Here is a 27970-nt window from a genome sequence, read left to right on the forward strand (position 1 = left end):
CCCATCCCCAATAAAATCTTTAAAAAAATTAAAAAAATAGTCAAAAGTAGGTAGTTTCGTTTATTCTAGTGAGAATTACTGGCAGCAAAAGCTGACAGAAGACAGTGTGGTGTGATCCTGCAAGTGTAGTTTCCAGAGGTTAAAAGACAGATGGCTAAAAATAAAAACAACCCACAAAATGTTCTATTTGGTTAAGTTTTCAGTAAAATCATGTGATTCAGGAAATATCCTCGTTGGTGTTGTAATAAATTGTAGGTTTGCCACACAAGCAAGTTGAGTTCCAGTGCTGTCTGGAGTCTGAGGAAGTGGTTGGTTCTCTCAGCCTTCCAGTGAGGGCATCTGCAACATTTTCTGAGGCCTGGGTTGTGACCATTGAGGTTTAAGGGGTACAGCTACATCACTACACAAAAGGAAGGGCCTGACACAGCCTTGACCTACAGGCACTCACTCAGGCTATTGTCATATATTCTTTTTCTTATTGGGGAAAGGGAACAGGACTTTACTGGGGAATGTATACTTCCAGGACTTTTCCAAATCGAGTTGTTGTCCTTTCAATCTTAGTTGTGGAGGGTGCTGTTCAGCTTCAAGTTGTTGTTCTTTCAGTCTTAGTTGTGGAGGGCCAGCTCAGCTCCAGGTCCAGTTGCTGTTGCTAGTTGCAGGGGGCGCAGCCCACCATCCCTTGCGGGAGTCGAACCGGCAACTTTGTGGTTGAGAGGACGCGCTCCAACCAACTGAGCCATCCGGGAGCTCAGTGGCAGCTCAGCTCAAGGTGCCGTGTTCAATCTTAGTTGCAGGGGTCAGAGCCCACCATCCCTTGCGGGACTCAAGGAATTGAACTGGCAACCTTGTGGTTGAAAGCCCACTGGCCCATGTGGGAATCGAACCAGCAGCCGTCAGAGTTAGGAGCACGGAGCTCCAACCGCCTGACACACTGGACCGGCCTTATTGTTATATATTCTTGATTGACCCTTTGGACTTCCATTGAACTTCCTACAGAATTCTGCATAGAGCTGGCAACTCAGTTAAGTGTCTAATGAGAAATAAGGTAGTTTTTATTCAGTTATGGTTGTGTTCAGAGAACATTTTCTCATAGCTAAGTCTTTATGTCAAAGTTAAGGAATGCATCTCTTGGAAATGTTTCTCATATTTTGTATAACTGCTCATGGGTATTTTCTTCAAAGCTCTAATACCTGTCTCTGAAGTCTGCTGAAATGTCCCCCCGCTTGAGGTTATTCTTTGTCAAATCAGAAATATAGAAAATTCAGTAAGTTTCCTTTCATTGTTTGAAACAATGGGTGTGTGGGTACACACACGTACACACACACACACACACACACACACACACACACACAGAATCTGGTCTTGTAGTAAATAGGAGATCAGACAATTAAGTTTGCAAACTCATCTTAGAAAATGTACAAACCTAACTGCTGAATCACCACGGCCACCTTCAGAGTACTCCCCTTGGGAAGCTAGGCACCAATGTCAGCACCTAGTCCACCCTTCAAAGCAATTTTGGAACTTTTTCTGGAATGGCCATCAGAGTTGTCGTCGTGTTATCCTTGATGTCCTGAATGTCATCAAACTGTCTTCCTTTCAATATTTCCTTTATCTTTGGGTAAAAAAAGAAGTCATTGGGGGCCAGATCAGGTGAGTAGGGAGAGCGTTACAATACAGTTGTTTACTGGCTAAAAACGCCCTCAGTCAGTGCCGTGTGAGCTGGTGCACTGCCATGATCCAAGAGACATGAATTGTTGGTAAAAAGTTCAGGTCGTCTAACTTTTTCATGCAGCCTTTTCAGCACTTCCAAATAGTAAACTTGGTTAACCGTTTGTCCCGTTGGTACAAATTCATAATGAATAATCCCTCTGAGATCAAAACAAGTTAGCAACATCATTGCAACAAGTTTGCAAGCTTATTGTCAGATCTTGTATAGTCTAGAAATGTTTCCTTTCAAAATTAGGCAGTGTTTTTTTTATGTATCTTAACATGCTGTTTTAAATTTGTATTATCCATGTTTTAAAAGGGTGGAGCCCGACCAGCCAGTGGCTCAGGCGATTGGAACTCCGTGCTCCTAACGCTGAAGGCTGCTGGTTTGATTCCCACATGGGCCAGTAGGCTCTCAACCACAAGGTTGCCGGTTCGATTCCTCGACTCCCACAAGGGATGGTGGGCTCCACCCTCTGCAACTAAGATTGAACAGGCATCTTGACCTGAGCTGCTGCTGAGCTCCCGGATGGCTCAGTTGGTTGGAGCACGTCCTCTCAACCACAAGGTTGCCGGTTAGACGGGATGGTGGACTGTGCCCCCTGCAACTAGCAACAGCAACTGGACCTGGAGCTGAGCTGCGCCCTCCACAATGACGACTGAAAGAACAACTTGATTTGGAAAAAGTCCTGGAAGTACACACTGCTCCCCAATAAATTCCTGTTCCCCATCCTCAACAAAATCTTTAAAAAAAAAAGGTGGAGCCTAAATCTAAAAGAGAATTCAAAGAGCAACCAACATAAGACTAAAAATGAATTGATTACAAGACACTGGATTTAAAAAATTGTTTTATATCCTAGCAAACATTAGAAATGTATTATTGTCTTCAAGTATACAAAGAGTATTTTAAGTTGACAGAAGACATTGTTCAAAGTGAAAGTCACACTCTAAATTCCCCATACAGCCTCTACGCTTTGGGATAACAGTTAAATTAGATGGAGTGCTATAATGGCTCATTAAACACAGCGATTCCATAAATGCTTAGCATGAAATAGGCTACAAAGGGCAGGGATGGGGACTGAAGGTTAAATCAAGAGAAACAGACTTCTAGATTGTTTAGCAGAATGGAGAAACTTTGTATCTAGTGGAGGACCTCCGGTCCTTAGGAGGAAAAAACCCACTGAAAGTGGCAGAAAGGTATGGTAAAGTCAATACCTGAGACCCATGCTTACCAGCAATTTGCAATTATACTTTAATCACATCATTTAACAAGCTACAGCATAGGAAGTGATAAATAAGACTTGTTTTTAAAAGCTTTTTAGAAAAATTCTTACTTTGAGAAATACACTAATGTGAAAGAATCCTAATGTATTGGAGTTTACCCATCAAGGAGTAGTGCTATTCATATAGATTAGTCTTTTTCAAACATTTTTGACTTGGATCTACAGTAAGAAATATATTTTCTATTGCAACATAGTATAAATACATACTGTATTTCACTGTATTTAAGAGGTTTTCAATTGGAAGTCACACGCTGCCAATTATAAGATACTAGGACATGATTATAGGATATACACCAATTTAGAGATAAAATTATGGAAAAAATATGCATCTTCAAATTGGTGAAATATAACTTGTATGTTACTGAAACACATTTCAGAGAACAGTACTTACTCTTCAGCCTATACTTGTCCAGGTAGGCATTCAAGCGGCCCAAAGCTTACATTTGAAAAAAAATTTGGTCTTGCCCACAAATCATCATAGCCCACCTCTTACTGGAACGTGGAATGGCTTTCCATTAGACTTGGATTTCTGTAATAGAATGCAAGTTCAGTTTTCTGAACAATAGAACTGCTCTAGTACTTCAGTCAACAGTACAGATTATTTGTATTCTAGGCTCCTGAGCCAGCACACACTGTAAAATTAACTGCAATTTAGTTTCTGCCAAAAGTAGCTGAGACAATGGATATTTATTGAGGAAGCTAGTGGTTCTCACAGTTGACTGAGCATCAGAATAACCAATGGATCTCATTAAACATAGATGCCAAGACCTTTCCAGGCCAACTGAATCAGAATTGCTTGCGGTAAGACTTGGCTATCTACTTTCATAAGCTCTACTGGGAATTCTGGTCCAGTCAGATTTAAGAATTATTGATCAAGTCTTGCTAATCGTACATTTCTTAAGTTTGTTTTTAAAGTAACAGCTTATTGATTTATGTTACATACTATAAAAATTCACCCTTTGAAAGTGTACAATTCAATGGTCTTTAGTATCTTCACAGAATCGTGCAACCATCACAATCTAATTTCAGAACACTTTTATCACCTTAAAAAGAGGTGCCCTTTTTAATGTCAAAGAAGCCACCTAGAAGACTCTATAATCCACTGGGTCAGTTTCACACCAGTCTAAGGCCTAGACCAAATGCTGGGGGGACTGCTATGACTTAAACTAATGAAGATTTAGCTCCTGGGCTTCAGAAGGGAGTAAAAACAAAATCACGATTCTTTTGGCAATGCACAGGGCAGTGGACAGACATGGTTATTGGGAAAACAACCAATAGTGTTTATCATTGGCAAGTGACTTACTATCTCCAAATCTTACTTCCCTTGTCTCTAGACCAGAAACAGCTTTATCATGGGGTTAAGCGCAGTAATTCAGGTAAAGCACTTAACTTTTATCAGCCACACAGTAATTATTAGGTAGTACCTACTTTTATCTTTTATGAAATCACTAACAAAAGCATTGTTTTCCCTAAGGGATCATGTGATACATTTTTCTTAGGTTTTAGTAATAGGAAAATGTTTTCTCCTGGTCCCCTTGATGAGACAGAACTGCGTCACTGCCAGGAAGCTCTGAGCTAGAATTTAATGTTTATAAAATGTAATCGGCCTTTTTCTGAGATGATTCTTAATTTTGAACTGTTCTGTTTTCTTTAAAATGTCTCAACTATATTTTTAGAAATAAGCAGGGGATAAATTATCAATAAATAAATCAAATAGGATTTGGAGTCTTGAGATACATATACAAATTCGTTTGTTTTTTTAAAAAAAATTGTGGTAAAATATACACAACATAAAATTGACCATCTTAACCATTTTTAAGTGTAGAGTAGCAGTTAAGTACATTCACATTGTTGTGCAACCATCATCACCATCCTCTTCCAGAACACTTCTCATCTTGCAAAGCTGAAACTCTCTACCCATTAAATAATAACTCCACATTCCTCTCTCCTCCCAACTCTTGGCAACAAAGTAGTCTCTGTGAACTTGACTACTCTAGGTACTGCATATAAATGAAATCATACAGTATTGGGCCTTTTGTGTTGACTTATTTCACTTACTGAAATGTTCTCAAAGTTCATCTATGTTGTAGTATATCAGAATTTTCTTCCTTTTAAAGGCTGAAAAATATACCATTTTAAAATATATTTTGTTAATCCATGCATCTGCTGGACACTTAGGTTGCTTCCACCTTTTGGTTACTGTGACTCATACTACAATGAACAGGACCCTTGAACAGGGTCTTGAAGACCCTCCTTGCTTTCAGTCCTTTTGGATATATACCTAGGAGTGGAATTATTGGATCCTATAGTTAATTCTTCTAATTTTTGAGGGAACTGTCACACCGTTCTCCATAGTGCCTGTACCATTTTACATTTCCACCAATAATACATCAGGTTCCAATTTTCCCATAGCCTTGCCAACACTTGTAAGTTACTGTTTGGTAATAGCCATCCTAGTAAGTGTGAGATGGCATCTCATTGTTTTAATTTGCATTTCCTAATGACTAGTGATGTTGAGCATTTTTTTAGTGGTTATTGACCTTCTTTGTAGAATAGCTATTCAAATCCTTTGCCCATTTTTCAAATTGGTTTGTTTGGTTTTGTTTGTTTGATTGGGCTATAGGAGTCTTATATATTCTGGATATTGACCACTTATCAGATATTTTGCAAATATTTTCTTTCCATTTCATGGGTTGCCTTTCTACTCTGTTGTATCTTTCACCTGGCTTTTAAATTAGGAAATACTAAGAATCTGCTTAAATAAAATGAGTATCATAAAAATAAGCTTCACTACATTAGGAGCGGTGAAAAGCAGGGACAGTGCAGAAGATAGGGAGGAAATGAAACTGTAGAGAATGTGCAGACAGAAGAGTTACAGAGAAAGAGAAAGGCAGCACAAAAGTATGTAGTTCTTAATATCTGTCATAAATATTTTTATTCCATGTAGTTATTCAGTTAAGTTTTAATTTTGCCATCTCTTGCCTTCAGTAATATTCATTCATTCAATCAAAAAAGCATGTCATGAGTATCTACAACTATGGCAGTGCCTGCATTCTAGAGGCTTTTATTTTGTTAAGAGGTTAAGTAAGACAGATGTTAAAAATTAAGGTGGAATGAAGTGCGATACGAGTAGTGGTGTGAAGACAGAGCCGAAGAGGAACAATTTTCACTGTGTGCCTTGCAGCATAAGCAGTTCTGCTAGCTCTGAATGAGCCTCTAGTTTCTTTTGCTGGCTTTCCTGATATTTCTGACCACTTCTCCTGGACACGGCATTCTACCAGGAGATGAAATTTCTGAAGTAGAAAATCCATGGCTATTCCAATCTAGGCTGAAAGTCAAAAACGACAAAATATTTTAAAACCATCAGTAATAAAATTCAAATTCTTGGCCAAAATGTAACTTTATAATTCAAGACCACGATGGTTCAATTTAGCAGAGGTTCCTATCTTCATCCTCTCTCCCTCCCCCAATGATTTTACAAATATTTAGTGTTTCTTGGCTGTTTCCTCTTTTTATTTTGGTGTTTCTGTTGAAATGAACTTTAGTACCTACCTTTTCTATTAGTCAGTGTGGTCCGTGGTGGAGGAAATCACAAGTGTGGCTGAGTGTGGGAGGCTGACTCTTGTCATTGTTGGGGAGTTTATATGAAGTAATTGGACTAAGGTTATATTTTTAACTGATTTTTTTCCTAGGGCATCACAGACTCTAGCATTGCTGGCTAGCAGCACCAGGAGGTAGGCTGTTTTAAAATATTCTTTTAAGTGAGGTAATTTTGTATGTTAACATGTTACTTTAAATTGTAGATTTAAAGAAATTTCACACCCTAAACTAAATAGCAGGACCTATAACAAATGTTTTTCATCAAACATTTTTCAGTGAGACAGTTACTATTGTAATGGAATTGCATTACAAAACTTAAATTTCTTTATATGTGTAGTGTCACTAGTCCCAAATTATAGCTGTCAAGAACCTTTCAAAGCATTTAGGAACTTTCTAGTCCCTCAAGATAAATTTTTATATTCTATTTAATAAGCACCCCCATTCACTGCTTTTATTCCTGTATTTAAAAAAAAAGTTTAATAACAGTGATTTTCTTTCTAGTGCTAAACAGGTAGTGCAAAATACCTTCTTTTTAAAAATAGAATACACTGTAATCAATACTGCCTCTGTAAAAATTCTGCCCAGGAATCACCACAATAACTAAAAGAAAAGTTATCACTTTTTGAAATTACTAAATCAAGTATCAAAGAGAATTATTGCTAAATGACGCAGTATTACAAGTACTTTCTCACCTGCTACTCATCTTGACTACTTTATGGAAAGACCAGAAACAGATGAAACAAATCCATGAAAACTGAGCTATGTCCATTGGCCACATACAATTATAGCAAGAAGATATTTGGCTGCCTCAATCTATAATAAGGCTTAACACCTAGATCTGTAGCCAAAGTGACTTCAGGGTCCTTGGAAACTTAGTATCTGCTTTGGCCTGAAGCTGAGACAGAAACGTCTCCATAGACTGATAACAGAGATCCGAGTTGGCATTTCCAGGGACAAGTAGGGCCCGCTGGCCCACCTGACTGTATTCTCCTCTAGTCTATCCAGAAAGGTCAAGGTGTCTAAGGAGCCAGCCAAAGGGCCCAGCTGGTCGTCCCACCCTAACTTTGTGGCTACATATCATGGAAGTCCTGGAGAGGAACAGGGATGCCAGCACCATTCTGATTTTTCTGTCAATTCTGACTTAATAACAGGGAAACACTAGTCACTAGTTACTATGGGATTTGTCTTCAGTGTTAAGAAATTGTGGCTATGACAGTTTCATGAGAAAATACTATATGATATAAAATACCTAACTACCTTTTACTTCATTCTCCCTTCCTTTACTTTATTCTGCCTTAACCAAGTTACCAAAAAGTTTTTCACATGTGAATGATAGGAAACTATGATGATTTCCAATCTTTCTTTTTATAGATAGGGTTTTCATTAATGTTCAAAGTTAATTACTGGAGAGGATTTCCTGCAGAAGTAGAGAAATCTTAGAAGTCAACTTTCACCCTACTACATTCCAATATTGGAAATTAGCTGAATGACTCTGGGTAATTTTGCATACTTTCAAACTGTTAGCCCTAAGAACTTGAAGGCTTTGAAATTGCCTCCTATCCTAGTATAACCAAGCAGAAGACTGCTAATGTTCAAAACAAGTTGAAAGACAAGACTTTCAGTTTGTTAAATTTAATGGACAAAGTCCTTATGAGCAGGCAAATCTGCAAGTTATTTTTTTTTTTTTCCAGCTGTAGTTTTAGGGCCACTATCTCTCTTTAATGAACCTGGCACAAAGTTATATTAATAGGCTCACTATATTACAGCATCTGAGAGAAAGAGTTATAAATTCAGAATTTATAACTCTTTCTTCAGATATACAAAAAAGCACAATGATAATCCATCTTCTTCATAAATTAATGACAAAGCCATAATAACTAATACGGTTATTTTAACAAGTGTTAAATAGAAATAGTTCTTATCTCCTATACACCTATGTTAATTAAGTCTCCCATGAATAGAAAGTTATAACTGTCTCTCTTCAAGTTTGTCTGTATCACATGAGCAGTGATCAGTTTTGGGCAATTCATTCAAAGCTGCCTGTCTCTGCTGAGTGGTCTTCACAAATCTGAGCAGATTGATGATGGCAGCAGGTGTCACTCCAGGTATACGACTAGCAGCCCCAATCTATGAATTAAAACCACAAGAGAAACAAAGTGAGCTGTGTTAAATCAAATCAACTCCATCTTCCTCTCAATGACAATTTGTATATTATAGTTTATAAAATATTTTCAAAACTATTATCTTAATGTATTTTCAAAGTACAAACTGGGAAAATTGAGGCTTAGCAAAATTAAAATGATTGTCGAAGACCACATAACTAACTGATGTTAGAGTACCTAATTTTTCTTTTAATTTAACAATATAACATCCCCAGCAGTGTACTGGACAACACCCTAGAATTAATCTCAGTATTTCTGCAGTGTATTTTTACAGCAAAATGTATGAATATTAAGTCTAAGTGGTATAGAGACTAAATAGCCTCATGTCAGGTCAGGTCAGTTTTGCCACCAAATGAGTCTGTAGCAAACATCAGAACGTTTTTTATTTTAGAATTGTGGATAGGGTTGTGAAACTTAATGACCATTGCTGTCCAATTGAACTTTGTATGATAATGGAAATTTTCTATGCCATTTGACTGTAATAATGCACTGTACAACATGATGGCCACTAGCCATATATGACTACTGAGCACTAAAAATGTGGCTCGTATGACTGAAGAGTTGAACTTTTAGTTTTACTTAATTTTAATTAATGTATGTGGTCTGGCTAGTGGTCATAATCCAGGTCAGTGAAGCCTATAACTATCCATAAAGGCATAACCCAAAATGAATAGTATATATAGTTATAAAATTTAAAGCCTGTTTGTAAGATTTCCATTATGACTATTGCTAAGAACACCATATTACATTGATGAAATCACTTCTCCCCTAAAAAAAAAAAAATCAATAAAATTTTTTTTACAGATTAGATTTTTGTTAAATGTTCCTTTATGTTATGAACGACCACTAAAAAATAAAATAAAATCCACTGCCCATTAACTATCAGACACCACCAATTTTTAAGTACAACTCAGTTTCAGAGATGTTAAAATGTGTCTTAGAATCAATAAATATGGTTTATCAGTCTTTAAATATTTCTTAGAAGTGCAATACTACACACTATATAATGAAGTTTTTTATGTTTACAGACATGTGCAAGTGATGTGTGTACACACATGCTAAAGAATGCATGGGGAACTTCTTTGGCTCCCTTTTCTCCTAGTAGCTCCCAAGGCAACACTCTAGAACCCCTAGAGAGGGATCCAAATAATGGTTGGAAAACCACTGGATTATAATCAAGCCAAATCCTGACCTCTACTTATTTATTTAGACTAACCTTTTTCATTTTTCATAAAAACATACTGACACATATCATACAAAGAAATATTAAAAAGAGGTTAAATTTTTTATGATGAAATATTATAAAACGTTAGTCATGTGGCCATTATAAATCCAGGTTTAAAAAATTAAAGCACTGGCTCTTAATTTATAACCTATTCCTATCTACTGCCTGTTTTCTTACCGTCTGTGGGCGACAGAAATGTAGCTTCTCTCGAACTTCACAGGACAAAGACACATCCCTGAGAGTCAAATAATCTAGGTCTTTTGGCAGCTGGAGAGCTTCATCTCGCTGAACACTCTTTATTTCTTGTTGCTGATGGAACAACACTGATTCATAAGCAGCTGGTGAACAAAATTATGATACTCAGATTATATTAACAACTTACATTTTTATAGCTTTTTATAATTTACAAAGAGCTTTTACATAATTATCTCATTTAACACTTATCTCAATACTATGAGATAGGTGGGGTAGGTATTCCCTTTGCAGATGAGGAAATTGAAGCTAAAATAAAGGGAGTGAATATCTTACATATTAACTACAACATTCTGTCTGGTAGTTTATTGCATGTCCTTTTCATTTCAGAAATCTGGAAAATTAAAACTAAGAAAAGAAACTGCTTTCCCTCTCAGTGCAAATTTTAGTGAATATCCCTCAATAGGCTGTGGGTTTGAATTCCAACATTCTAAAGACAGGATATTTCTTCAAGAAAACGGTTTTCTGAACTATGTCCATATAAAACTGCAATTTTAAAAAGATTAAAGCTTCTTAGATGATAACACATAATTTAAATAATTTAACTAGTTTTATTCAGAAATGATGTTAGAGATAATTCAGCAATTATTTTGTAATTAAAGCATTCTGTTCTTAGAAAAATAAATTCAAACCTATCTTAAAACCTAAATTAAGGTGGTCATTCCTTCCTATTCAAGAAAGTGAGTCTTCTAAAGGTTTTGGTAACACCTGCTTCCATCACTTGACTAGAAGCCAGAAAATCTCAGCTCTGAGTCTGCATCTACCAATGAATTATCCTCAGTGGGCACATCTTATCCTTCTGGACCTCACCTTCTTTATCTAGAAAATTTAAGGGACCTAGGTGACTTCTGATGGTCTTTCTGGCAACAAAGGACAATTGTGAAGTGCACAGGACTTCCAGTCAGACAACCTTAGTTCAAATCCCAGCTCTGCCAGCAGTTGTGACCTTGGGCAAGTTACCACTTATCTATAAAATTAAAATAATAATGCTAATACCTATCTCCACAGGACAGTTCTGAGTATCAAATGGAATAATGCATGTAAAGGACTTAATACAACATTGTAATATAATAATTTAGTACAACAAATTGTAATTTAATTTTATGACTCATGAATAGATTCATCGGGCATCACGGAATAGAAATGAGGAGGTAATATATATGTTAAAGGTATATTTATTTAATCTTTTAAATATGTATACAGCAAAACATGTAAAATACTACAAAGAATCTGAAATTGATTTCTGCTTTCAAGGAACTTGTCTAGTGGCGTATCCATATCCATGTAGTAATTTGAACACCACTGATATGTATTAAAATTTAACCTATGAGGGTAAAGGGGATCAAATATATGGTGATGGAAGGAGAACTGACTCTGGGTGGTGAACACACAATGGGATTTATAAACGATGTAATACAGAATTGTACACCTGAAATCTATGTAAATTTACTAACAATTGTCACCCCAATAAATTTAATTAAAAAAAAATTAACCTAGTGTGGTTTCTTGGAAATATATTAGAGACTTTTATCTAATAACAAGTTAAGATAATTATTCTGGATTATTCTAACCTGAACCTGGTGATTTACTGTACAAACTAAAATTGTAAACCAAGTTTAAAATACAGAATTTAGTCACTTTTTTCCAGGTGCTAAGAGCCTAAATATTCAATAAAGTAATTTTTACCCAAGAGAGACATCATGATGTTGAAATAAATGGTCAACATTACTTCTTATACATTAGTATACTACTAGGGTCTGGTCATTTGGAAAAATGATTCTAGAGTCTGGGTGGGTTTCCTTTTATTGCTAGATTTTTGTTAACTTGCATGGTGGGGATGGTAGGGAGCACTTGGATATATATGAAGCTATAAAAGCAGCCAAAGCATGGCAAGGTGACAGACATCTCTGGAACTGAAAGAAAATGCCAGTGCTAGGAGGAATGCAGTATTCTTACCACCTTCGCTGGACCCCAAGGAGCTCAAAGTCCTTTCCTGTTTGAATAGTACATCATCATCCAACTTCTACCCTTCTCCCTCTCTCATTGTGTTCCCTGCTTTTCTCCACATAATTTTCACCCCAGGAAAAAACATCTATCAAAATACAGGAGTCGATATTATTTTCAGTATTTTTATGTTTGAAATTTTTCACAATGAAAAACTTTTTTAAAAAAAGGCACTGCAACTGCAAATCATCTGTGGCTTTGTCAAGACACTGACCCAGAGCATACCATGTGTTACAATGTACTGGGAAAACTCTGGATTTTTTTGCCCAATATAAAATAAGTATCTGTTAATGGTAAAGTATATTGTCAAAGCGAAAGATAGTATTGTTTTCCTCATTATTAGAACATTAGATGGGGAAACTGTAAAAAGAAAGCTCAAGGAAAAATAGGTTGTTTTTTATTTTACTTTTTAAATTTTTTCTATTTCTCCCTTTTTTATTATCATTATAACCATTTTAAAGTGTACAATTCTGTGGTATTACGTACATTCACAATGCTGTGCAACCATCACTGTCTATTCCAGAATTGTTTCATCAACCCAAATGAACTCCTCATACCCATTAAGCAGGCATTCCCTGTTTCCCTCTCCACCCAGCCTCTGACAACCATTAATCTGTTTTCTGTCTCTGTAATTTGCCTATTCTGGATATTTCACATAAATGAACTCATCAAATATGTGGCCTTTTTGTTTGGCTTCTTTCACTAAGCATAATGTTTTCAAGGTTCATCCATGTAGCATGTTGTACCATGTATCAGTACTTCATTTTTTATTTTTTTATTTTTTATTATTAGTTTCAGGTGTACAAAACAACATAGTGATTAGACATTTACACCCCTCACAAAGTGATACCCCCCCAGTCTACTACCCCTCTGACATCATACATAGCTATTACAATACTATTAACTATATTCCCTATGCTGTACTTTAACATCCTGTGACAATACACACACGCACACACACATATTTAATTATAGTTGACAATCAATATTATTCTACTTCAGCTTCAGGTGTACAGTGCAGTGGTCAGGCATCTGCACAATCTATGAAGTGATCACCCCCACCCCGCCCAAGTCCAATACCATCTGGTTCCCTACATGATCTTTATAACATTATTGATTATACTCCCCCATACTTTATTTCACATCCCCGTGCCTCTCACCCTCCCTAACCACCCCTTTCCCTAAGTTGTTTTTTTTTAAAGGAGAGCTTTATAGTAGCACTTCCCAAACTTGAAATGTGCACACAAATCACCTGGGAATCTTGTGAAAATGCAGATGCTCACTCTGTGGGTCTGGGGTAGAGCCTGAGATTCTGCATTTCTAACAAGCTCCCATGTGTGGCAATGCCCCTAGCCTGGGAACCCCACTTTAAGTAGCACCCAGCCTAAAACCATGCTGGTCCTATGGTAATTAAAAATGGCTTCTCTTAATATAGAACTCTTAATGGATCTGCTGTCCATTCATAATTTTTTCCAATGGAAAAGAGAGTATATTGGCATCTTAAGTTAAAAAAGTATTTGTTACCTTCTATTTTCAGTCTTTCAGCTAGCTCTCTACATTTAGTGTACTTCTCCAAGGGTTCTGGAACAGCCTTGGCCAACAACTCCATGTCAACTTCCTCATACTTCAGAACATCTAGAGCTCTACAAACACGTAAAAAATTCATTAACACAGGGGTCCATATCACATAAGGCAGATAAAGAACAAGATTCCTTGGACATAATAATCTCAGAACAAATAATATCAAGATACTCCTAATTCTTTCCAAATACAGTAAGCAAATGCAGCAGCAACTACAACACAGTGGGACCCCTATAAGATGAGTGTGTGATTCTCCCCAACCCCCTTCCTTTATCCTGACAAATAAGTTGTTGGCAAAGGTTGCATTGCTATAATCCATTTGTCCTCCCTTTCTTGTAAGGACAGAATATAATGTGATAAGGGCTTGACAGAATTCCCTAAGAATTTACACTAAGCCATGTTAAGCCCACTCCTGTGAATGAGTCATCCTTTTCCATGCTCAAAACCAGCAATTGCGCCAAGACTACAAAATAGTCTGCAGTTTCCCTCTCATTTTGTTTGGTTCTCACAAGGTCTCACTGATCTGTTCAGGTACTACATTTACTGCCTGAATTTATTTTATTTACTAACTTCGATCTTTTCCTCTTTTAAAAGCTTGACTTTTAGATAAATTCTGTCCACCCAAAACCAATTAAATCAATTATCCAGTCAACAGAAAGTGAGATCTGCCCATGCAGTGGTTCCAAGTCGTCTCAGGCCTCCCACCAGCCTTTATTGTGTGAGAACAGCTCATTCTGTTCTCACAGCCATGCATTATCACCCTTTGTACATGCTTGACTCCTCGCCCCTCAGATGGTCTGCTCTGGGAAAGTCTAGAAATTCTCCCCTCACAAGGAACTGTTCAACTAATTACAGCGGCCTCATCAGATAAGCTACACTGAAACCATATAACCCTAAGCTCCAAAAGGAAAATGGTTGTCAATTTCAGAAATTACAGAACCCAGTGGAACATACCTCCTAATGACTAACCAAAAAAGTTACCTTGGAATCTAGCAGGATTTTCGTGGGAGTTTCCCAACTCTCTGGCCCCTCTGTGAGAGGGTATTAAGCAGATTTTTAATGATAGTAACAGTAAGTATTAGAGAACCTGCTCAACAGTCACCAAACCAGAGGATCTCTCGCAGGAATGGCAGCAGGATTCACTGAGAGATGGTAGTAACATAAACATAGCTTATAATTGTAATTCATTCAATTTTCCAGCTGTCATTTAGGGAGGCTGAATGCTAGGTTGTAAATATCCTGCTGAAATAAAATACAGGGACTGGGACCCTGCTTCCTCCCAAAGGGAAAGACCTGAATTAAAAAGGAAAGCATTTGGCCAAATTACTTAAAAAAAAAAAAAAAATCACCTTAACAAAATGGCTACTCAGGATTAGTTTGGTAAAAATATAAAACTGATAGCCTCCTTTTTCATATTTTTATCATCAATTAGTATTTTAAACTGAGCTGAAAATAATCACTTCCCCTACTCTCACTATGACCTCAATACGTATTAGTCACATTTAATGCAATTCTAATTATATAATTTTGAAATAGTGCAATAGTTGATCAAAACAGAATAATGTTATAAATTCTTTGTACAAAGTTTGAAATAATGTGAACCCTTCTAAATTTAAACAAACAGCTGGAAAATTGAGTGAATTACAATTATAAGCTATGTTTATGTTACTACCATCTCTCAGTGAATCCTGCTGCCATTCCTGCGAGAGATCCTCTGGTTTGGTGACTACTGAGCAGATTCTCTAATACTTACTGTTACTATCATTAAAAATCTGCTTAATACCCTCTCACAGAGGGGCCAGAGAGTTGGGAAACTCCCACGAAAATCAAAACTTGGGAACAGAAATTGTAAAACACCATCATGAGATGAAAGCCAAACAAGGATCTACTATTTGGGAGGCTATTAATTGGGAAACAGCATTTGCAAAGATTAGAGATAAATTGGGAAACAGCATTTGCAAAGATTAGAGATAATAAAAAGCAAGAATGGGTATACCACCAAGTCCACAAAAGTCCCTCATAAGAAAAATAAGGGTAAAAAAACAAGAAAAATATACAGGAAACACAGCTGTACGATCAACACCCCCTACCCCCATATGAGCTTCTAAGCCACAATAATTTCAGATTTATGCTATCTGTGTACTCCCCTCATTAGCTTACTTTTTTTTAAAATAAGAAAAATCAGCAATGAAATATGCAGACTTTTTATGCAAGGTCCAGACACATATCTCTGAAGCAAAAAGTTCTATATTAATGTCATATAGACTCAGAGTCCATATAACCTGAATGATAAAACAAGGACAAAACAAGCCTCTTAAAATGTAACAAGGGACACATCAAGTAAGTCCAAAGAATTTATAACACTGTTTAATCAAAGAAGTTTCCTTGCTACATAGCTTACAGACAAGATGAGACCATCCCAACTGTTCCATGCCTGTAAAAGAAAGCAAAGAACTATATGCTATGTCTTGGTTCGTACCCTCCAAATCTTAGCAAAGCCAGAACTCAGTGGGAGCCACAGAGAAATTATATAAAAAGTAAAAATAATAATTTAAAATCATAAATATTTTTAATACTGAATAAGTTACATCTAAAGGATTTTGAAAAGAAGCCAAAAGTAAGCTTCATTTAAAATGTGTAGGTAGGGAGTCTAAAGGTAATGTCTCTCTGAAATGATCTCATTTTTCTGTAAAAAGTGAGAAAGGTTTATATTAAAAATGTTTACCTGAGAGGCACACTTTTACCCATACTTATAGAAGCCTTTGGGATTAACTTTTTCCATTTAGAACTTGAAAACTCAATGGATTTTAGCATGGAAATGCCTTCTTCTAAAGATGACTTCATCCAAGAAGCTCTCTCATATCGTTGTTGGGACACACAGCCAGCTTCCTTATACCCTGGAAGAGGGAAGGAGATAATATAATGAGAGGTTTGAAAGAAGAGCAAATCTGGTTGCCAGACTCAGTGAAGAGTTACCTCGAAATGTGAGTCTACTGTCCGCGTTATCAGGGCGCAGTGACAAACGGAACTCTGCTCGGCTGGTGAACATTCGGTATGGTTCGTTGGTGCCCATTGTTGTGAGATCATCAATCAAGACTCCTATGTAGCCTTCTGTTCTGCTTATGACAAAAGGAGGCTTGTGTCTGACCCGAAGACTTGCATTGATTCCAGCTATCACACCCTATAAGAGGACTGAAATGTTTAAAAGGCCATTATGAACCACACAAAGAGCTATGCTACTCAGAACACTACCCGGAAATAGAGGTAGAAAATGTGATCCTATTTCAGAATATGGGTAATGTACCACTTTACAATGCAATGATTCATTGTTTTCAAAATATATTCCAGAAAGGTTAAATCTTTTTTTAAAAAAACCCACCTGTAAAACTTTTCTAGCCTTTTTCCACTTACAAGTAAAAATATAACTTCCCACTTAAAAGGAATAATATAATTTTCAACAAAGTTATGTTAAGAGTAATAAAACCACAAGTCTTTTTTTAAAAATCCTATTGTATACAGTAGCCATTTCCATATACCCTGAAACAGAAATGTCTTCTATTACAGTTATGAGTTGTATCTAAGACCTATATAATTATCATAACAGACAATGAAAGGAGGAACACCAGCTAAATAGTCCCTTTCTGTTTATTAACAATTGAACAAACTCTTACCTGAGCTGCAGCTTCCTCATAACCAGTAGTGCCATTGATCTGCCCAGCAAAGAAGAGACGTTGCACCAAATGAGTCTCGAGAGAAGGAGCGATCTGACGGGGGTCTAAGTAATCATACTGAACACCATAGCCTGACCAAAGAACAAATGGTACAAAATAAGGAAACAAGGAACTGGATTTGCCTCAAGGTAGAGATGGAAAGATGATCATTAAATGCTCTTCAAAATCAAGGATTATCTTAAATGTTGGGCTTTGTCTTCTGAGGCTCTAAGCAAACATGACTGTAGTTAAGATCTCCTCACTGTCTGCTAAGGAGATGGTGGGCTCACACTGAAGGGCAGCTGTGATTCTCTTTACCTGGATGGATCATTTTAGCATTCTCCAAGCCTCTGATGCATGTGATCATTTTCTCTTGTAATTCAGCTGGTAGTGTCACAGATAGCCCTTGGGGATAGATGAGGTCAGAATCCATTCCTTCAGGTTCCAACCAAACCTGATGTAGACGATTTGGAAAACGTAAAACCTTTGCTTCGATGGAGGGGCAGTATCTAGAACAGGACATTGAAATAAAGAAATTTAATGAAACAAACAAAAGAGGGTTGACATCGTTCCTTAAAATAATTGAGCAGTGATGTTTTGTCCTTACCGGGGTCCTCTTGTAGTTTCCTTAATGTGACTATTAAGGTGAAGGTTCTCAAGGACAATCTCATCTACTCTAGGGTTGGTGTGAGTCAAGTAACACGGCAGCTGATCTTCTGGCTAAAACACAGGAACTCATTATAACACTGCCTTTCTACTAGCTTACCTCTTATTCAAAGAAATTGCACACATAATATGCACTTACTTTTAAAGGCATTAAATGTATTCATAATGCTGAGTACTACTTACGAAGTATTCTTGCCAAAAACAACCCAAAAGATGAACCTAAATCTGAGCAAGCCTCTGGATCTATCAGTTTACAGAAAATATAGAGGATGGAGAAATATGTTTGAGGCACCAGAGGGATAAAATCAAACAAATCTGAAATGTGGGATCTAGAGAATAAATGACTATTTCTTTCACATACAAATGTCAGGGGAAAAAAGAGGGAGAACTGTCATAAGACATGGAATCCAATGCAATGTATAAAACTTCCTGCTTCCTGCTTCAAATAAAACACCTACAAAAACATTTAAAATAGACTAAACATTTTAAATATTTTAAAACAAGTGGAAACAACAAGTGAAAATTGAACACTAATTATTGGATGACCTTAAGACACTGTTTTGCTGGATGTGATAATGGTATTGTGGTTGATTTTATAAGTGAAATGATGGGATGTCTGGGACTGTTGCTTTAAAACTCAGGAAGAATAAAGTGTTGAGGAAAGATAAAACACGAATGCCAAAAATGCTATTTATTGAAGCTAGGTGATGGACACATAGATTCATTATACTATTTTTTCTACTCTCTGTAAACTTAATTTTTTTAAATAAACAGTTTAAAAACTACATACTAAGAAAGTATCACAATTTACACTTTACCAAAGCAAAAATATAAAAGTGATTTTTCAGACTAACAGAATATTTGGAGTCATTCATCAGGATAACATTCACCAGAAACTAGGACCTCAATTATTAGTCTTCAATTCTAAACACACAATATACTTTTTGTTAATATTCAAAAGATAAATAAAAGTAGCTTATATTCTTCAAGGTATGAAAGACGGAGGAACTGTTTCAAATTAAAGAGAAACGATAGATGCAATATGTGATCTTAGATTGGAAAAAAAAGGTTGCTGTAAGAAGCAATATTGGGACTCAGCAAAATCTGACTACGGACTTTATATTAGATAACTGTACTATATCAATGTTAAATTCCCCAAATTTCATCACTGCGTTGAGGTTATAAGAGGATGTTTTGTGTTTAGTTGAGATACAGATTGAAGTATTTAGAGGTAAAGGGTCATGATCTCTGCAATTTACTTTCATGTTTCAGGAAAAAAAGGAGTAAGAATAAATATGTATACTACTGTTTTGTAATATGAGAGAGAGAGAGAGAAAGATAAATATGGTAAAATATTAACAATGGGTGAATTTCAAAGGCTAATAGGAGATTGTTTTAATAATCTTGCAACTTTTCTGTAGGTCTGAGATTGTTTCAAAACGCTTAAATAAGCAAAGTTATTCAAGTAATGAAATTTAAGAACTTAGGGGAAAACACCCAATTAACCAAATTAGCTAATCTTTTAAAGATCACTTTTTTTGCACCCTAATAGTGATGTAAAGTGAATTGCTACCGAAAATAAAGGAAAAGAAAGAACAAAAGAGAGGGAGGAAAAGAGGAAGGGAGAAGAAGGGGGAAGAGGGAGGGGGTAGAGAATGGAAAAGAAAAAGAAAAGAGTTCGGCTATATCCTGCTGTGAATAGCTAATATTAGCTATAAAGCCAGATTTTCATAAATTATCTTACCTTAATCCACACAGTTTCATTAAGAAAGCTGAATGGTATGGATGGATTATCTGGTGTCTGCTGGTTTAGAATGCTGAAATTAATGGACTCTTTGGCAATTCGGGGTGGAGTTCCAGTCTTCAATCTTCCCACCACAAAGCCCAACTTCTCTAGAGTCTGAGCCAACCCCACAGAAGGCTGATCCCCTAACCGTCCTGCTGGATGCATCTCCAATCCAATCACAATCATGCCTCTCAAAAACGTCCCAGTCGTCAGAATCACGCTGTCCGCATATACTTTGCTTCCATCCGCTGAAGGTTAAGAGAGTAAAAATCGTATTCTAATTGTTACCACGGATCAAATTGGAATGTTACTATTTTACATTAGAACTACAGAAAAAGTTTGTCTTTAGAAACTTGAGAAATAATTTTAAATGAGTAAGAAGGCTATATGTTATCAAGCTCAAGAATCCAAGAGAACTGGGAGAACACAATGTGCTATCAACAATTCATATGTTCCTAAAATCACACCAACACTCAACAATGATTAAATCATTTTTAAATTAATTAACTTTAGACTTCTGGTTAAATATGACAGACTATTTCACATGATTCCTTCTCCCTGCTAAAACTCCAAGAAAATGAAATAAAGAGGGCAAGAAAGGTATAGTAATGGGAAAGAACTTGTCAAAAGGTGAGACATTTCAAAATATTTTTGGAAGATAGAAAGTGGTTGGAAGAGTAATAACTGATTTAACAGAGGGGAGAAGACCATAACTCAAGAATCTGAAGAGAAAACACCAATGAGGATGAACTAATTTGCCCTATAGAGGCTCAGAAATTAGAGAACTGAGAATGAGAACTGAGGAACATAGGAAAGAAGCTTGGGGCTAAAATTAAGAGAAGTAGTTGCAATCTATGTATGAAGGTTTTATCTGGAGACAGATCTACCTTATAAGAAAATTTAGGTTTATTCTTTGGGTAACAGGGGAGTCAATATTTAATGGGTACAGAGTTTCAGTTAGGATGATGAAAAAGTTCTGGAAATAGATAGCGTGACAGACGTACAACATTATAGGTGTACTGAATGGCACTAAATTATACAAATAAAAATAACTAAAATGGCAAATTTTATATTATGTATATTTTACTGCAATAAAAAACTGTATATGGAGCCTATAAAATATAGACAGAATAAAAAAATAGCATTCAAAGATACTAAATTAAGTAACAGAAGTATAAATAATTTAAAGGTATAAGGATTTGGACAATAAAGTTAAGGACTTCTCCTAAGAAAATATGGCAAAAATGACAAAAAATAAAAATAGAAGAAACCTAAAAGATCAATCCAGGAAAGGACAAGAGTTACAGAAAGACAGAATGGAGAAATAATGGAAGAAAATACCCCAGAAATCAAGGACACAGACTTCTAGTTTAAGGACACGTAGTACTTCACTACAATGAATCAATGAAGACCACAGCAAGGGATATCATTTTAAAATTTCAGAACACCAGATACAAATACAAGATCACAGAAGCTTTCAAACAATTTTAAATCAATATGCATTGAGTTTCTTCACAGCAAAATTGAAAGCTAGAAGATGGTGGAGCGAGACTCAAAATTCTCAGGAAAAAAATGTTTAAACTAAAATTCTATTCTCAGCCAAATTAAGAGTCAAGTTTAAGAATAATATACTTTCTGATATGAAAGGACTCAAAAAACCTATCTCCCATGCATCTTTTCTTAGGAAAGCTACTGGGAGACATGCTCCAGCACAACAAGGTAGTAAGAAAGAGACAGACTAGAGTCCCGGGAAACAAGGAATGATATAACACAGCAAAGCAGTGAAAGAAGTCTCAAAATGACATCTGTGCAGAAAGCCCAGATAGAAATTGTCCTGCTCATAGCAGATGGGTTGTGGATGTTGTTATTTTTGGGAGGTAAGCAGCAAAGGCAAAACAAGAACTGATAGATTATTTGAGCATTGAGAAAAAGAATTTTTTCTGATGAAAAAGTTGAACAGGTACACAGGTAAAATAAGCAAATAAAAATTAACCCAAGGCAAAATAAAGAGTTACATGAACGAAAACAAACATAATACTCTAGTTGGATCTGCAGTGAACAATATTTAATCATAATAATGTAAACACTATCACCCAAACTTTGTGGTATAATTATATGGGGAGGATAGAGGTAAGGAAAGTAGGGGATTAAAGAGAGCTACCATAAAAAAGGTTAACAGATAATGTCTAAGACTGATAACTTAGGAAGTTAAAATATAAGCATATTGTTTAAAAATATTACGTACAGCTCAGAAGTGACAGCTAAAAAAGCTGAAGCAGTTAGGTCTGTAGAGGTTACACAGACCTAACATACAGAGATAATTGTTTATCCATACAAACTTAAATTCTATGTGATTTTTGTAAACATTACATGCATGTGTTATTTTGATTAAAAATTAACACAGAACTTTTAAATAAAAAACATATAATCTCATAAAAAATAAATTTTAAAAATTTAAAGTCAGAACTAGGAAAAATAAAAAATACAACAGAAAGACCAAGAGAAAAAGACACAATTATGCAGGCTATAAGTTCCTACACTAAGACAGTAAAGATGAGCACATAATTTGACTAAGCCTCACAAAGGCCAATGAAAGAATTGTTTTTATACAGTTTTCCTCATCCATGAACACACAAAAATTTCCTAGAATAAGCAAAACATCTCCACTCTAAAGTAACTTGCTTATATGAAGTTTGATACTGTCATCATTGTCTATAACTAGTACATACCCAAAACAACACCACTGGCACGGCATTTCCCAGTGTGCTCAGGTTCTGGTTCTGTAAGAATAAGATCTTCTACAGCTCCCTCTTGAACAGTAAGCAGCGGTGTAGTTAAGATTTCTTTCTATCAAAAGAGAATGCTAGTTGAAACAACAGTTAAACAATCACTACAGTTGTTCCTGTTTTTATGCTCTATTCTTACCTGCATGTTCTGCTTATAGAGTTTCCTATCAATTTGAGCTCTCAGACCCCAAACAGCTGGTCCCTTACGCCGGTTTAATACTTTGTAATGTACACCAGACTGGTCACAGATTCGAGAACACAGGCCATCCAAAGCATCAACTTCCCTCATTAAATGCCCCTTTCCGATGCCGCCAAAGGAAGGATTACAGGACATCTGACCTGAAGAAAATAGACAGAAAGAAAATAAATACATGAGCACTTTGCACCAGTGGGTGTTTAACAGGGAAATGTCTGTACAAGTGTCTAGAATCATCCCATGATAAAAAATAAAAAACTTGAAACACTAAAAATAAAATTTCAAAAGTTCCAGTGGGATGCAAGAGTTACTCAGGGCACTCTGGAAGGCAAACCATTGCATGTAGTTTCCTTTCAATCTTTTCCTTGATGCATATTTTCACTATTTCATTAGGTTGCTTTTTCCTTTAAAATGTAGTTTTGAAATCCTTATCTCATGAAACCATCCAAATCAAACATACTTTTAAGAAGTCCCCCAGCAATAGTTCACTGTCATAAACAATTATGCCTTCCATAAATGCCATCTGCTGTTTTGTGTTTGCTTATTTTGTAGAAAGAATTAAATAAACTTCCTCAAAGTACAAACCATATTTTATACCTTCTCTTTAAATTCCCCTAGTCTTATTCGGAGGTCTAAACTCATGTGGTTAGTTACCACAAGGGTTTTTATGGGAGGTGGAAGGGTAGGACAGCTATGTCAACATCTGCAGGTACATTGCAGCCACCATCAAGCCCTCCAAAGTGTTTGTAGTCTCCATAGGAAGACTAAGTAGTGCTGTGATTAGGAGCATGGGTTAGGAGTCAGTGAGATATCTAGCTCAATTGCTAGATCTATCACTTATAATCTCTGTGATTTTGGCAAGTTTTCTAATTTTCTGTACCTCGGCTTGCCTACTGTAAAAATAGGGATGATAGCTGTAGATTATTTCCTTCCTTCCTTTGACATAGAATCACCATTTCATTGAAGTAAGCAGTCTCCTCTACGAGTCTCTGTGTTTAGGGACTGTGATCTGAACTCAGTTTAGGGGTAGATCTTTATTGATCTAAAATAATCATGGTAATCCCGTTCCTACTTGCCAGTGTCTGATTTAAGGGTGGAAAATAAGTCCTGAGGGGTTAACCTGTTGGGGAGGTGGTCTCTAGGACAGGTTTGTTTTTCTTCCTCTTTAAAGAGGTACGAGAAGGAAAAAAAACCGTTCCTCTGCTGAAAGTTGTCATATCTGAATGTGACACCGGGAACTACTACAGCCATTTTGCAATCATGAGGATAGCTGGCATGAAGAGAATCCAAGAATGGCGCAATGGGAAAGTGGAAGGAATTTGAATCCTTGGATATTGTGACAATGCTGAATTAACCAACCTTAAAGCTGCTCTACCTGCAGACTTGCTGTTAGAAAAGAAGTGTCCGGAATAGAACAAGCAACAAAGAACATTTAGCAATAACTGTTTTATTTCCCAAGTCAGTGTAAAATAGTCTTTGCTTCTGATCTTCACTTTTTAAAACAATCACATAATTTCTTTGAATTGGTTTTTATATTTATTTTAATCATTAAATAATTTTCCTTCACCAGCACCATTAAAAAATTCTGATTATTTTCTCAAATGTGTAAAAAATATCCTTACATGGCTATCTTAGAAAAGTGCTCCAAACACTGTGTATAAACTCAATAAGCATAAACAGTAAATATTTAGCCTATCATTGAGTTTATATGAAAGCAACAGATTTGCACTCCTGAGTTTCTAAGTCAACTTATTGTTTCACATATAAATGTTAAACTACTTTATAAAAGAAATATAAAAAACAAGAAGTACAGAGAATACTGTAATTAATTCCCAATTATTGACTCAGGTCCAATCTTACATCTTTTATACCCATTTCCCTCTCTCCTAGACATCATTATCAACTCTAAATATTTCAGACAAGGACTTTTTTGTTTAGAAACACACACACAATACCTTAATCACACCTGAAACATTTGAATTGTTTGTTAATGAATAAGTAACCAAAATATAAACTGGAAGTGTGGGACAACATCACTAAGTCTGATTTTTTTCTATTACTCTGTACCACTCTTAAGTAATCCTCTTCCCATCTTTAGAGAGGACACATTTCAGATACTTTTAGATCAGAGGTCATAACCCAATAGTTTGCCTCTGATGTTTTACTTGGTACACATAAGGCTTTTGTTAAAAATAAACAAAACAATGAATAGGAATATATTTTCCAACTCACCACTACTGCCAGCACTCTGTGCTGTTTTACATCCACTTAGCCTCATACTTTTAAATTATGTGTCTGGCTCCTATCCCATCACTGTTTTAGATACTGCTACTCATCAAAAGGAATCTAAACATTTTTTAAAAAATTTTTAAAATTTTTTAAAAATCTCTGTATCCCACTAATTTCTGACATTTTCTCAAACTCTGACCCTCAGCAATGAGTCTCCTCAATACACAAGGGGGAAAAAAAACCCTAAAAAATTAACAATAAATTATTGACATTCCACCACTTTCTCATGTCATTAAACTAGACAACTTCTAGGCACTTTATTGAATTAGTGTACTATATTATAGTGTACCTACTTATAAAATTTACATTTGTGAAAGCCAAGTGCAAAGAAATCCTCATCTTTTCAAACTGCGGAAAACTTTTTCTCAAAGAAATACGTGTATCAATGTTGAGCCCCTCTCCTTATCGCCATAAAAGTTGAACACGTCACTCTTTTTGTTTAGCGCTCAGAATTTTTCTCAACATAAAACTCCAGGATGCTAGCATTCATTCCCAATTATTTGGAGTTGGAATAAGCTCAAGTGTGGTACCAGTAGTTGGGGCGGGCAGTGGCAATAGAAATGTATAAATCAAGTCCAGTTTTCACTCTACTGAAGAATTTAAGTCAGCTATGTCGGAAGCTTACGGTAAAACAATAGTTAACATCTGACCATTTAATATGGGCCGGGCACTATTCCAGATGAGTTGCATGTATTTTCTGACTTAAACTTGACAACAACAGGATGAAGTTGGTACTATGATTTCTATTTCATAGAGAAAGAAACTGAGGCTTAGATAAATTGTCCATTGTCCAAGGGTTACACAGATAGTATACCAGTGGAGCCTGGATTAAAGTTCAGAATGTCTAACAACTTTTTGAAGGACAACATTCTCCATGAAATACATAGGTGATACACATAGAATAAACACGCTCAGAAGCCTTGATTCTCTTGTTGTGAAACGCAAAAAATAGTTTGCCAAAACACATTATCTTCCAGGTTCGTTTAAAGACTTTCTGCCTCTGTCTTCACCATTGCCAGATGATATGACTGAATCACTACCAGATACTTCTTGCATTCTGTATTCTTATAGAAGTTCAACTTTCTAAGCCAAAGCTCTTTCTAAGGCCAAGTAGAAATACTTGATACTCCACTATATCAAATTACCTTAAAAAATGAGACTTTGATTTTAAGATAGAATTGTTATTCACTAAGCTCAGCTGTAAGAGTTATTAAAATATCTCTGAATGTATTGATTTAAAAACTTAGATCATATTTTGTTGAGAACAAGAATATGGGTTTTAATGGGAATCCCTTTATCCCTGGCAGAACTACATTGCTTATGCTAGATAATGATCATCTTAGTTCAAAAAATACTTTTTTGTTCATTAGATTTTTGTTATTATTGTTGAAAGGTACTACAATAAGCAATACTGTATAATAAGCAAAGTCTAATCTTTCGGGTAATCATACAGCCCCCCCCTTCAAAAGAAAAGGCCTTCAGTGTACTGATATGCGATTTATTAACAATCTGTATAAAACAGTTAATACAGTTAACATTTTAAGTACTGCTTACTCTTAAGCAAAAGGCAGGAGCAAAGACATAGGCACGCATAATTTACAAGATACTGTTTTAGCTAGCATCTATCACGATGTAAGAGAGCGGTCTTGCTTTAAATTATGGTCGTCCAACCATTAATTAAGGGCAAAACTAGAACTGTCGAGTCCTAATCTCAAAACTGGGGAACAAACATCCTGCAGAAACCTGGAACAAAAGGTGGCATCGTTCTTCAAAAGGGCTTCACAAAAATCTCATTAAACTTTTAATACACTTTCGGTCATGTCAATTCACTCTTTATCCAAAGCAACAAGCCACGGTAGTAAAGGGTAAATGGCCACGTGGAAATAAGAACCTGCCACCTACTCTATAGTTAGTAATTTTAGTGTCCCCCTTTCCCTAGGCACCATGTCCACCTCCCCAAGTAACTACTTTTAGCAGCAGCAGCAGCATAACCCGCGGCCCACAGAACCGCCTAATCCACAGTTCTGGCCCGGGCCCGCCTGACCAGTAAGACAAAAACGAGACGAAAACCAGACACCTGAATTCTTACTAGCCTGGGGAGAGGGAAGGGGCTGCCCACGTCAGGCACTGGAGGAAAAGGGCATTATTCGCAGATTGCCCACACCAAGCTCCACAGCACTTCACTTGCACTCCTCACCGATCGTGTCCACGCGGTGCGTAAGGAGCAGAGTCCGGGAACCGCACCGAGCAGCGGCGGCGGCGGCCTCGGTGCCGGCATGTCCTCCGCCGATGACGACCACGTCGAAGTGCGGCGTCCAGGACGCCGCGCTGTCCCCGCTAAACCGACCCAACGGAAGGTGTGGTTTGGTGAGAGAAGCTGCAACCCAGCGACCACCACCTCGGAAGGAGAACATGGCTGGAGAAAGACAGATTCTGACTGTGAACCTAACACAAGCGAGGCGCAAAAACTTAGGATACGAGAGAAAAAGTGCAGGGCGCAGCCATCTTTGCTCTGACGTCACGGCGTAGCACGTCTCCGTCCAGCGTCGCCGCTAATTGGCGGTTTGGCGCGACTTCACTCGTAAAGCTAGACCTGGTGAGGGCGCTAGAGGGGCTGAGTGGGTGCTTGTTTCTTGGTTTGTGCAAGCTGTCTGGTCTTACATGGCTGTGGACTGGGGTGTCTAACTCGGTCATTTTTTTGTCCTTTCTAGTGAGTTGCAGCC

The 27970-nt window shown here is 36.6% G+C and overlaps 1 protein-coding gene across 3 annotated transcripts; it reads right to left on the bottom strand.

Moving 5' to 3' along the window:
• Nucleotides 1–4664: 4664 nt before the first annotated feature.
• Nucleotides 4665–27773, bottom strand: MTO1 (mitochondrial tRNA translation optimization 1). Of its 3 annotated transcripts, none has more exons than XR_013993134.1 (13): nt 27445–27773; nt 22902–23101; nt 22706–22823; nt 19935–20224; nt 18132–18244; nt 17843–18033; nt 17486–17616; nt 16791–16995; nt 16540–16711; nt 13758–13876; nt 10155–10315; nt 7283–8717; nt 5896–6318 (listed from the first exon to the last, which is right to left on the bottom strand). XR_013993134.1 is itself a non-coding variant. In XM_081045001.1 (12 exons), the coding sequence occupies exons 1-12, from the start codon at nt 27659–27661 to the stop codon at nt 8556–8558; spliced, it is 2079 nt and encodes a 692-aa protein (XP_080901127.1). In that variant the 5' UTR covers nt 27662–27773; the 3' UTR covers nt 4665–8555. The 3 variants fall into 3 exon arrangements, 1 of the variants encoding a protein (XP_080901127.1); XR_013993135.1 differs by having other exon boundaries at nt 6543–8717; XM_081045001.1 differs by having other exon boundaries at nt 4665–8717.
• Between the last annotated feature and the right edge of the window lie 197 nt (nt 27774–27970).

The sequence above is a fragment of the Rhinolophus hipposideros genome, assembly GCF_964194185.1.
Source record: "Rhinolophus hipposideros genome assembly, chromosome: 3".
NCBI classification, from domain to species: Eukaryota; Metazoa; Chordata; class Mammalia; order Chiroptera; family Rhinolophidae; genus Rhinolophus; species Rhinolophus hipposideros.